Source organism: Equus asinus, chromosome 5 (genome assembly GCF_041296235.1).
Source record: "Equus asinus isolate D_3611 breed Donkey chromosome 5, EquAss-T2T_v2, whole genome shotgun sequence".
NCBI lineage: Eukaryota > Metazoa > Chordata > Mammalia > Perissodactyla > Equidae > Equus > Equus asinus.
In genome coordinates, this window is record NC_091794.1 from 3,353,106 (window position 1) to 3,366,937 (window position 13,832).

Consider the following 13,832-nt stretch of genomic DNA (forward strand, 5'->3'; position numbering starts at 1 on the left):
GTGTTAGAAAACTAAAGTATAAAGGCAAGCTTACTTCTATTTATTAGCTTTATCTGCTCTGATATCCTTCAAAAAATCTTCCATAATTTTCTCAGGAAATAGGAAAATATTATATGAGTAATTCAGACAAAAAAAGATACCTAAATTTGTTGGATAAAATATGTTTTTAATTGAAATATATTTGGCATAGAATATTGTGCAAGTTTAAGGTATACAACATGTTGATTTATTTGCATATGATAATGATTTCCATTGTAGCGTTAGCAGTCTATCACAACACATAATTATCATTTCTTTTTGTGGTGGGAATAACTATGATCTACTCTCTTAGCAAGTGTGATGACTATAATACAATATTGTCTATATTCACTATAGTGTGCTTTAGATCTCCAGGACTTATTTATCTACCAGTTGAAACGTTGGCTCCCTAAAATGCATCTCCCCTAATCCCTCACTGTCCAGCCTGTGGTAACCACCATTTTGCACTTTGTATTTAAGAGGTTGGCTTTTTTAGATCCCAGATGTAAGTGATCTCATACAGTATTTGTCTTTCTGTCTAGCTAATCTCAGCATAATATCTCAGGGTCCATCCATCTTGTTGCAAATGGTAGGATTTCCTTCTTTCACAATGCTGAATAATATTCCATTGCACATATATACCATATCACCTTTATGCATTCATTCATTGATGAGCACTTATGTTGTTTCCATATCTTGGCTATTGTGAATAATGCTGCAATGAATATGAGAATGCACATGTCTCTTCAAAATCCTATTTTCATTTCCTCCGGGTATACATCCAGAAGTGGAAATGCCGGATCCTATGATAGTTCTATTTCTAATTTTTTGAGGAACCTCTATACTGTTTTCCATAATGGCTGAACCTATTTATATTCCTACCAACAGTGCACAAGGGTTCCATTTTTCTCCACATCCTCAACAACAATTGTTTTTGATGATCATAGCCATTCTAACAGAAGTGAGATGGTATCTCATTCTGGTTTTGATTTGCATTTCTCTCATGATTAGTGATGTTGGGCATCTTTTCATGTACGTATTGGCCATCTGTATGTCTTCTCTGGAAAAATGTCTATTCAGCTCCTCTGCCAATTTTTTAATTGGATTTTTTAAACTTTTTCTATTAAGTTGTATGAGTTCCTTATATAGTTTGGATATTAACTCCTAATTTTTTTTAATGACGAGTTTTAAATAATTTTCTTTTTAGATTCTTCTTCAAAACTAATAGTCTCAATTTGCAGAAGCCAAAGAGGTTACTAAGGATCATTGGTAGGACACTGAAAACAAGTTTGCACATTCCAAGTCTTCAGGGTGGAGCTAGGACTGGAATCCATACTGCTTTTTCCCCATTGCATTTTACTCAGCATTTTTCCCTATTGCATTTCTTATAAGAGATATAAGTCAAAGCTAATCTCAAAAGGCCTACAATATAATAAGAAAATTGTTCATGCACATATGGGGGAAAAAGCAATGTAGATTAAACACAAGCAATTCTAGATTGTGTTGGGGATATAAGATATGCTTTATGGTTCAGCAAATAGAGATCACTGTGGTCTGGGGCATTTAGTTAAAACTTTATTAAGTAGCATTATATATAAACTATGCTTTACAGAAAGGAGAAGAGGATGTAGATATATTGGCAAAACTCAATAAGAATAACGGTGTGGGGCCGGCTCCGTGGCCCAGTGGTTAAGTTCGTGCGCTCCTCTGTTGCGGCCCAGGGTTTGGATCCTGGGCAGGGACATGGTACCGCTCGTCAGGCCACATTGAGGCGGCGTCCCACATCCCACAACTGGAAGGACCTGCAACTAAGATATACAACTATGTACGGGGTGGGTTGGGTAGATAAAGCAGAAAAAAAAAAAAAGATTGGCAACAGTTGTAAAAAGAAAAAAAAAATAACGGTGTGGACAGAGTCAGTGTTTATGGAAATGGGTGTGACACTGGGAAAAGAGATGAGAAGGGTGACAATCTATAGATATTCATTTCCTTAGCTATTCAAGATAATTTTCTTTAAAGATAAATAGTCCTCTCCTTAATCTTTAGTGATCGCCATGCAATTCCTAAGATACAAATTTAACATATCTGTTGTATGTAATTTCCAAACATTCACTCCACTTCAAGTACTAAAAACTTTGAGTGGAAAAATATACATATATATGAAAATTTCATATTTAATATTCATATATATATGAGATTTGATTTTAACTTTATTGTAAGGATCTCTAATACAAAATCTAACACTGAAATTATTTTTGAACACTGAGCCAAACATGGGTACACTAGACGTGTACACTCCTTGCATAAATTCACAAAGACCAACCTTTTCCACTGTAAGCACCCGCCCTAGAATTGTCAAAATATCCTTTGAATCCTGAGTTTCAGAATCGAGGTCATTGAAGCCGACGTTTTAAGGGAATGAATGTACCCTAGAGGTTGTGTACCTGTCTCCCAGAGATAGTGGGATAAGCTTGAAGAAAAAGCTCCTCTCCTTGTTAAAAAAAGAAAAATTTGAAGGGAATATTATGCACACTCTAATTTAGAATCTTTTAACTCCATGATTACTATCTCAACAGACAAAGTAGAGATGACTGAGGAAAATCACTCCTTGACAACTGAGTTTATCCTCACAGGATTTACAGATCACCCAGAGCTGAAGACCCTTTTATTCCTGGTGTTCTTGGCCATCTATCTTATCACCATGGTGGGGAATCTTGGTTTGGTGGCACTGATTTTTAAGGAGCGGCGTCTTCACACACCAATGTACATCTTTCTGGGCAACCTGGCTCTGATGGATTCCTGCTGTTCCTGTGCCATTACCCCCAAGATGTTAGAGAACTTCTTTTCTGAGGACAGAATGATTTCCCTCTATGAATGCATGGCACAATTTTACTTTCTCTGCCTTGCAGAAACTGCAAATTGCTTTCTCCTGGCGGCAATGGCCTATGATCGCTATGTGGCCATATGCAGCCCACTGCAGTACCACACCATGATGTCGAGGAAACTCTGCATTCAGATGACCACAGGGGCCTACATCGCTGGAAACCTGCATTCCATGATCCATGTAGGACTTCTGTTTAGGTTAACTTTCTGTGGGTCTCACCAAATCAATCACTTTTTCTGTGATGTTCTTCCATTATACAGACTTGCTTGTGTTGACCCTTATGTCAATGAATTGATGATATTTATCTTTTCAGGGTCATTTCAAGTCTTTACAATTACCATAGTCCTAATCTCTTATTTCTGTATCCTTTTCACAATTTTCAAAATGAAATCCAAAGAGGGAAGAGGCAAAGCCTTATCTACGTGTGCATCCCACTTTCTGTCTGTCTCAATATTCTATGGTTCTCTTCTTTCCATGTACATTCAACCAAATTCAGTTAAAGAAGGGGATAAAGATATACTCATTGCAATTTTTTATACAATAGTGATTCCTTTATTAAATCCTTTTATTTATAGTCTAAGAAATAAGGAAGTAATAAATGTTATGAAAAAAGTTATGAAGATAACTTCATAACATATTGAAACAAACATCCCCAGTTGAATAATTGATTTTAATTTGATAAAACTTTTTTAAAATCAAAGAATACTGAGAAAGTTGAAAATGGTCACTTCATATAGAAAATAGTAAATTGCTGTAACATGATGGTGTATGAGTCAAATAAACAAATTCAGAAAGTTCTCCTAAAATGTGTTTCAAAAGCTAAGCTAGTAAGGTCTATCAGAGGTAAACTAGATAATAACTCCTGAGCTCACAAATTGTTTCAGGGTATAATTAGTTACACTAGTAGCTACTTGTTTCAGAGGATAATGAGTTACAATTTTCAACAAATCCAACAAATGCTAGGGATAGACTTCTACATATACAGAGGCTGGAAGCAAGGAGATTAACTTCAACAATCCACGTATTAGATGATGGGAGGTGAAACTGGATAATACGTTAAAAATAAAGGAGTGCACAGATATAAGCAACATTTTTTTAAAAAAGTAGATTGTAACTCTTGGATAATAAAGGCCTATCTTCTTCTTGTATCGCTCATGTTATAAGTGATTTAATATCACTGATACTTAATAAGGTGCTTGACACATTTGGTCATTTAGTAAAGATTTCCTTCAATATGTTTTTAACACAATCATTTAAATTAATATATAATAAGTTTATTCTTTTTATTTTTGAATGAATGAATAAATAAATAATTTTTAATTTCTCAGTTTTAAATTCTAATATTGTAAATACTGATAGATATAACCCACAGAAACAAAGCCCTTTAGGGTCCTAACATATTTTGTGACTGTAAAGGAATCCAGATACTAAGAATTTTGAGAAGCTCTGAATTAGATGGATGCTGTGCCTCTTGTATCCACCCTCTACTTTAGTGGATACTTTCAGCTGTCTGACTTGCACGCATTGATTCCCTTTCCCTTTTCTTAGGGGATCACAGTTCTTGGTATACATTACTGTACCACCCAGCCCCAACTCTTAGCAACACTGAATCCCACAGGTCTGTTGAGGGAAAAATATATGACTTATTTGGAGCCAGTGAGACAAAAGAGATGATTTTCTGGAAGTTTCGGGGAAATATGCTTCCTTTATTTCAAAAGAGATGCATCAAAAGGGTAGTGCTTCTCCCTCCGAGTGTCATGGGATGTGGATATGAAATCTGCCACTGTCTATATCCATTCTGCCTTCTGGAGAGAACGCAGCCTGGAGATGAAATCAGCACACAGAGGTGAGCACAGCTGAGGGATCACAGAGGAACAGACCCAGAGTCTCTGGGATAAACCATCCTTTCTGGTTGTGTAATCCAACAGATCTTCTCACTGTTTATACTTGTTTGGAAAAGATGCTTTCTTTGCAACTGAATAAGTATTAACTGACAACTTCATGTCTCCTTGCCTTCTCTCTCATTTTATATTCTATTTTAAATTAATCCACATTCTTTCACCTTACAAATACTCTTCAGCAGTGTCCATTTAACTATTCAGCGTATCTATTGCCTTTTAATTTCACTCCTCTATTCTAACTCTAACCCTAACCCTAACCCTAACCCTAACCTTAACCCTAACCCTGTCCCCTTTCTCTTCTTGAGGCCTTCCTCTCCTCTTTTTTTAAAACTTTTATTAATGTACTCTAAAGGAAAAAATAATTACTTTTGTCTACGGGCAGTGGACACATGCCAAGAATGCCCGACATTTCTTGGAGAACTCGAAAAGATTCCCCTCACATTGTTCACTGTATTTCCCATTCATTTCTCATTATTCTCTGGCTTCAACTCCAACATAAAACGGAAACTGCTCTCACTAAAGACATTAAAAACATCTTATTTCCCACACTCATTGGTCTCTGTTCACTCCTTATTCTACCACAGCATTCATTTTGGCAATCAGTACTGTACTTATGTCCTCGAGCATCTTTTCTCTCTGTAAGTCCACAACACTCAGCTGTCCAGTCTCCCTCCTGCTCCTCTGGTCCTTCTGTTCAGTATTCTTTTCTGGTCTCTCCCTTATCTCTCTTTGGTTGCAGCCAGGGCACTTGGTTGCAAGAGGAAATCCATTAGTTGAAAGGAAATGGACTCTAACATAGAAATTGCAGGGAGATTGGAAGAATCAGCTGAAAAACAAGCAGGAACAGAAGGAAGCAATACAGTGTCAACAGCCAAACTTTAATCCCTACTCTATGAGCTGCTGTCCCTGCTGCTGAACTCTGGACTGCACAGCTCACACTGACAGTGCTGTTGGTGTGGAGGCAGGATGCCTGTGCTGGGGTGTTGATATTGCTGCCTTGGCTGAAATTGCAACCTAGATTCTCTTTTTTCCCTGTCCCTTTGTCCCCCTCTCTCCATATTCTAAATCCAGCGTAGGTGAGTTTGCCTGGTCAAACCTAGGTTATGTTCCCTCATCTAAGTGCAACGGGATGGGAAATGCGGTTTCTTGCTTTTTGACTTCTAGAGCAAGTCGTGGCCTTTGCCTGAAACCAAGACTTATGAGGTAGAAAAGAGGATCAGTTTTTAGCCATCTAAAAATGACATGTATCCATTTTATAACCTCTTTAGTATAACTTCCTCAAGTTTCATTCCACGCCCTCTTCTCCTTACTTTATGTACACCCTTTAATGAATAGGTCATCCATGTGTTTGCCTTCAGCTACCCAAATGACTCCTAATTCATTGTTTCTAGTAACAGCTATTAGCCTCATACTACTAAGCTAACTCATCTGGATGTTCAGAGGACACTCTCTCCACAAGTTGGTCAAAGCATCTGAGTTCTAAAACTCAATTTCTGATGACCATCTATCAATCACCAAATGACTCTTCTCTCCTTCACTGGCTGTCCCCTTCCCATCTAATATGTCACCAAGTCCTAGTGAGTGTACCTTCTGACTTATTTTGATCTTTCTCATCCTCATCACTCCCTGTATCGTATCACACATGGACTAAGACCTTCACAGGTATTTGAATCAAGGGAGGGCAATTTTTAAATACAGATTATTAGACTCCTTCTGCCCTCATTGATTCAATTTCTACAGCAATACTTGACTATCTATATTTTATACAAAAGTTACCCAGACAATTCTGCTGTGTAATCTGCTTTGGGAACCACTGGACAAGAGTAACACCTTCCTAATTATTATCCCTGACTCTTGTTTACCCTCCCTACAGAGTATTTTCTACACTCCCAAATAATTAATTTAAAGAATATATTATGAAGCCACTGCTTGTCTCAAAGTTTTCAGTACTTGACTATTTCCTGAGGAATAAAGTTCAAGATCCTTGACATGGCATTCGATTCATTTCCTAATAATTCAGTCTATTTTCCCCTGAACCTCACCTACGTCCTAGACACAGAATTTCCCTGACACACTAAGTATCCCCATAAATTGAGCAAATGTTTAGAATATCTTTCCTTTTTTCTAAATCTGTTAAGTCCTGAACATTTTTAACTGAAATAATTGCAATTTCCATTACTTAAATTCCTCAAATTAGTTTCCATATATTATAATAGTAGTAAACAAAATTAAGAGCATTCTGATTAGTGTATGGTTTTATTTCAGTTACTTTCCTCTAGTTTTATTTTTATACAATCTTAGTCAATGTTCTTTTTACATTTGCTGCTTTCATTTCAGGGGCCAACCAGTAACGATATGGATACTAAAAATGCCAAATCACTAACAGAATTTGCTCTCACAGGAATTACTTATCAAGCAGACTGGCAAATCCCCGTTTCTGGTGTTCTTGGTGATATGCCTCATCACCATTTTTAGAAGCCTTGGACTGACTGCACTCATCTGCAATGACCCTCACCTTCACATTACCATGTACTTACTCCTTGGGAGTTTAACCATCATGGATGCTTGGATATCATCCACAGTGACCCCAAAGATGCTGGTCAACTTGCTAGCTAAGTTAAGATTATCTCTCTCTGAATGCATAACACAATTTTTTTCCTTTGCATTCAGTGCAACCACAGAATGTTTCCTTTTGGCAGTAATGGCATATGATCACTACGTGGCCATATGCTAAACTTTACTTGCTCTGGTGATTATGACCAATAGACTACGCATCTGACTGTGCATTAGTCTCATCGTTTGTAGGTGGCTTATTCATTAAACAATTCATAGGGTTTTAAATACAGATTAACCTTCTCAATTCTAACACACTACAGAACTTTTACTGTGACATCATACCACTTTAGCATTGCCTGTACTGACCCTTCAATTAATGTTCTGATGGTATTTATTTTCACTGAGTCAATACAGTTGTTCACCATTCTTACTGTTCTTGTCGATTATACACATATTCTCTTTACATTCTTAAAAAGGAAGTACAAGGCTTCAGGAAAGTCTTCTCCACCTGTGGAGCCCAACTCTTATCTGTCTCTTTATACTCTGGCCCTCTTGCCTTCAGGTATGTGCGCCCTGGATCTGCATAAGCAGATGACCAAGATATGATGGACTCTCTATTTTATACTATCATCATTCCTTTGTTAAATCCAATAATCTACAGCCTGAGAAATAAGAAAGTCATAGATTCTATGGCAAAAATGTTAAAGAGAAATTGTTAAGATGTCATACCAATATGTGTTCTTTTTCTATTAAAATAGTCACACAATTATGCAGACTAGATGTGTCTTCATTTTTGTTAGCGTGCCAAGTTTTTCTTTAATTGTAATTGTTCAAATGCTTTAATGAGTTAAGGTGGGAGTACTTAATAAAAACATTAATATATGCGCATTTTTCATTCAAAAAATACAAAGAATTTTAAACAGGTCTTTATGTCATACTAAAATAATTAAAGAGGAAAGCAAAATACTTCACTGCTTGTATTTTTTTAATGTGGCTTCATAAACTCATTAAGCACTAAAATAGTGTAGTTCCTCTGCAGGACTCAATTATTATGTCTTTGATATTAATGCAACTGGGCAGTCTGAACACTCATCACATTTAACTCCACAGTAAAAGCAGGTTTCTGTTTGATCGAACAGAGGCAAATCCAAGGATCTACCAACTGTCAGAAGCTCTTTCGTTCCGCTTGATTTGGGACATGGTGAGTTTCACTTGTGTGAGGATTCAACTCACATATCACACAGAGAAATAAAAAGAAGTGGGAAATCAATGAAGAAAAGTGAGAAGAGTGTTAAGGCAGTGAATTTTGGGTTAAACTGTAGGAGGATGCTCTAAGCTTACTGTGTGTTCATGAGTAATGAGAAGGGGGGGTCACCTCTCACTGTCTATGATGCTTTGAAAGGCACTTTCCAGCTGTCTGTATTTTGTAGACAATCTGAAATGCTTCACTAATTCAGAAATCTAAGTGATGAGATTACATACTGAGCAAAAAGAAGTAGTGGAATAGGAAGGAAATAGTCTTACAAGAATTTTAAAAGAAATAAACTAATAAAAAATTGGTAATATTCAAAGCTTACTGGAATGTGTCGCCGACAATAACAGGCTTCAAGTGCATGCTACCAAAGTTCAAACAATGATGAGAGGATATGATGTCATAGTGTCCAGTGGGTGTCTGGGGAAGACATGAAAATGAGCAAATGTTTGGATGTTTTGTGCCCCAAATTCCTTCAATGTTAGCTTTCATCTCATTCCGTGCTCTAAGTACAATGAGTGACCATCTTCAGGTCCACCCCTGCCCTTCCTCTCTCATCACTGTTTCCATACACATTCCTGCTGATACCACTCAGGCCCTCACCCTGAGAACTAATAGCCTCTGTGAACTGCAAAACTCTACTAACTTATCTCCTACATCTTGTGGATAGTGTCTTACTTCCCAAACATTGCTGCCAGATTGTTCTTCATAAACAGAACTCTGATTAAAGTATATTCTTCTTAATAACTTTTAATGTATTGTCACTGCTAACAGATTATAATGCATACATGGTATGTGTGTCTAAATGTGTTTGTGTATATATATATATATCTATGCATTTGTTTATGTTTATTTATTCACGTGTACGTACACACTACATGATATATAAACATACCTACATTTATATAAACGCATCCATAGAAATACATATATATATACACTTCATCTTTTTCACTTTTTTTTTAGCTTTCAGATGTACATCATAATATATTTCGAATTCTGTGTAGATTACATCATGTTCACCACCCAAAAATTAATTATAGTCCATCCCCTCACACGTGAGCCTAATCACCCCTTTTTCCCTTCCCCCTCTTCCCCCATGGTAACTACCAATCCATTCTCCGTTGCTATGTGTTTGTTTGTCGTTGTTTTTATCTTCTACTTATGAGTGAGATCATACGGTATTTGACTTTCTCCCTCTGACTTATTTCACTCAGCATAATACCCTCAAGGTCCATCCATGATGTCACAAATGGCTGGTTTTCATCATTTCTTATGGCTGAGTAGTATTCCATGGTATATATATACACTTCATCTTGCATTTACTTCATGGCGTTATTTGAAGTCCTCTCCAATGAAAACTTGTTTAAACTCTGAAGTCTCTTCCTCTACGTTTCTCCTAGTAGACTGTGTGTGAAACCCAAAGTGAGTGACTGGAAGCCTTCTGGACACACCACCCTCTCAGGTACACACTTTCATTAATACAGGTCATTCCACAAACATGCCTGCCCCTGACTAAATGTCCCCATCTTCTTTTATAATTGAAATATTATCCTTTCTTCAGGGTCTAACTCAAATATTAGAGCTTCCGTGACACACTTCCTGGTTACCTGCAAGATGATAGGAATGCTCCCTCATATGAAACATTCAATAGTTCCTTTATTCTTTTAAGACACAAATGCCCTTGTGTAATACCTATTTTTGGCCTATAGGTTTTTTTAGATTACAATTTAGAAGTCTTAGTACTCTTTTTATCTTTTGCAGTGCCTAACACAGTCCAAATAAGTATTCATAAAATATTTGTAAAATTAACAAGCATTCATAAAATATTTGTAAAATCAATCTGAAAGCACAAATATATAGAGAACATTAAAAGTGCATCACTCATTTTCGAGCTTAATGAGCCCTGTGAGATTACTGGGCTTGTGATGGCCGCTGCATACCAGCTCACCTTCTTAAGTTTCTTTCATGACAGGCAAGTATCATACACATAAAGCGAATTATTATTTGATTGAATTATTGCTTGATTATCAGTGATGATTGCCAATTAAAACCACATTGCCTTATGTCAACAAAGTTAATGAGAGGGATGTTTGTTAATTAGAAAATTTAAATGTCAAGCTGGGTCAACTTTTGGACCATAATTCTCAAAGAAATTTCATATACAAGATAATCCTCAAGCCCTGATGACTTGAGGATTGATGATTTCTGAGAAGGTACCTCTTAAGTCAGAGTTATCTGAGGCTAACAGCTAATAGTTGCATCATCATACTTCCTTATATTTTTCAAGATAAAGAATAGTTCTCTAAATCTAAAGCCAGTGTTTACTAGTCAGGGTTCTCCAGGGTACAGAACCAATGAGATACACATGAATACAAATATATAGATAAATCATATGAATCTATATCTTATTTATATCTATATCCAAAACATTTATTATAAGAGATTGGCTCACACAATTATGAAGATTGAGTAATCTCATTATCTGCTATCTGGAAAGTAGAGACCCAAGAAAGCCAATGGTGTAATTCTAAGGCTTCAGAATAGGAGAGATAATGGTATTTTTCCAGCAAGTTTGAAGGCCGAAGAAGAAAGAGAGCCTAAGGCTCCATGTCACAGAGCAACTACTCTGGTAGAGAGCAGATTCAACCTTCCTCTGCCTTTTTGTGCCATTCAGGCTCTCAGTGGATTAGATGATGCCCACCAGCATTAGGGAGGAACAACTACTTTTGTTTGTCTGGCCTCATTAAAATCATGCATGATTAGCTCCAACACGATCATCCCAATCCAAGCACTCAGAACATCAAAATTTACGGGTATCCTGGAGTTTACATAAATATGTCAGAAGTGTCATCTGTGGTGGAAAATAGTGGCATAAAGTACAATTTCAATTGTTAAAACTAACACTGTCTACAATGACTTGAAGTTTATGTTTTCAAAGTCTGTAATGCCCTTTGGGACAACTTGGACTTCTCACACGTGCCCAAGCCTACAATGCCCAGAAAAATAGTTCACTTTTGTTCTAAAGGGAATCCTTGGGTGCTAGCAGGGGAATTTTAGTTCTTCAATCCTTCTTCTGGCAAAAGCACACAGTTTTACAGTTGATTGGCTAGTGTTCAGAGCAAATTAATATAAACCACATTTTCCTGAGTTTGGGCAATGAGGCTTCCAAAGTGAATCGTTGTGCTAAGAGTTGCTGCCTATGTTGTTGCCATTCCTGTGCTATTGTATATTTTTCTGCTTACAAAGCCTGTCTCTTAGAAAAGATGTCCACAATTTCTTACGAGATACGGGTAAGAGAAAAATGAATTCTATAACAGTCATTATTTTTCATTTAAAATATTTAAGATATGATTTAACTTATAATAATATTAGAGTCTGTTTACAAGATATCAAAATACCATGTGGAAACGTGTAGAAAAAAGTGAGTTAATTGTGTATTTTATTTTATGACTAAAATTGGGATATGAAAAATAGCTGTAAGACTAAATTGTTTCCCTTTTGGGATATTTTATTGTTTTGTTAACCTAACTATAAAGATTTTCAAAGGTAAATTTTGGTAAACTAGAAAGTTAAGTAATTTAAAAGTGGGTTTTAAAGTTTCAGGTCATATGATTCTTATACAAGAAATCATCCTGATGATTCAGACAGAAAGATCCCTTCTGTTTTATTAACCAGTGACTAAAACATTTACAGTAAATTACTTAAATATGAATTCCTCTATCCTTTCACCTACTTCTGATAATTTTATTGAGTATTTTGTATATGGAACATTAAAATATATATATAGAATATAAATGGAAATATATAGAGATCATTATGTATTTATATATATAGTTATATATATATATATATCAACCATATCTATCTATCTATCTATCTATATATATATATACACATCAGGAAATATGTAGAAAATGTCCCTCCACTATGCTTTCCAGCATTCATGACTCAATAAGTGCCCACACACAAGGTAACACACAAGGTAACTTTGAGAGATTTCAATTAATTATTGATTGGGATTGCAGGGAAGGAGGCCATTCCATATAAAAACCTACTTAACAACTGGAATCATTGATGTTCATTATTTGTACTGTCTGTGGTTGGGACTCAGTTTGGTCTTAGTTTTATTGTGCTAAAAAGAAACCCCTCAAATAAACAAAATATCTCACAACTGGTGGAGAGGAAAGTGTTCTCAAGTAAAACCAGCAGAAGTTCATTTATAATCACTACAATAACAAAGAAAAAGCAACTTTTAAATATGGAAGGAACTTTCAGGCAGTGCCAATATATTTATGAATAATCCAAAATGTATAAAATAAAATTTAAAATTGAAGTCTCTTTTTCACACACAAATTATACAGGAAAACATGGATTTTAAAAAAAAGAAAAAAATGATTCTCACAACTAACAACCTTAAGGAATGCCAGGGTGAAGACAAATATTCACCCCAACCTCTGAGCCTCCCCTCCCGTCCCGTCAGCTTTTCAGTGACTTCCTCTCTCCCTCTTCCTGGTCTTTCCTCTACTGACACTCTGTCTCTGTTATTTTCCATCTTGTTTTCTTACATATTTCCTTCCCATTTCTCCTGTTCCCTCTCTCCTCTCCATGTCCTACTCTCCTCTCCTCTCTTGTGAAAACTTTTATTAAAATGTTCCAGAGGAAAAAAACCCCTACAGGTTTCTAGAAGTAGAGAAATGCCAACTGTTCTCCACATTTCTTGGAGTTCTCTATATCATTCCACTCACCCGTTTTCCTTTCACTTCTTGTGATCTTCTGGCCTAAACTCTATCAAAAAATGGAAAATTTTCTCACTAAAGCCACTACCAATCTCTTAATGCTCACATTCAATGAACTCTGGTCACTCCCTGTAGTAGAGTATTTATATTGGCATCTGACATGCACTTTCCTTCATTCTTCTTGATCATCTTTCCCTCTAAGTCCACAGCACTCAGCTGTCCAGTCTCCTTCCTGCTTCCCTGATCACTCTGCTCACTACCCTCATCTGATCTCTCCCTAGTCTTTCTTTGCTGAGAAGCACGTCTCTTGGGTGTAACGAGAAATGAATTAATTGAATGGAAATTGGCTCTAACACAGAAATGCAAGAAAGATTGGAGGAATTAGCTGAAAAAAATGGGCAGAAAAGAAGAAAACAAAGAAGCCACCTAACAGCCAAAATCAAGTCCCATCACTAACTGAATGAGAGCCGCTGTCATGGCTG

General features: G+C 36.4%; 1 protein-coding gene and 1 pseudogene across 1 annotated transcript; both read left to right on the forward strand.

Annotated features, from left to right (window-relative positions):
* The first annotated feature begins 2,605 nt into the window (after window positions 1–2,605).
* Window positions 2,606–3,535, forward strand: LOC106845712 (olfactory receptor 5K1-like). The gene has a single exon (XM_014864076.1). The coding sequence runs from the start codon at window positions 2,606–2,608 to the stop codon at window positions 3,533–3,535; it is 930 nt and encodes a 309-aa protein (XP_014719562.1).
* Window positions 3,536–7,158: 3,623 nt separating this feature from the next.
* Window positions 7,159–8,078, forward strand: LOC106845700 (olfactory receptor 5H8-like; annotated as a pseudogene).
* The last annotated feature ends 5,754 nt before the right edge of the window (window positions 8,079–13,832 follow it).

Excerpts from the sequence above, each read along its gene's own strand:
- LOC106845712 (XM_014864076.1), top strand. The coding sequence starts at position 2,606 with ATGACTGAGGAAAATCACTCCTTGACAACTGAGTTTATCCTCACAGGA.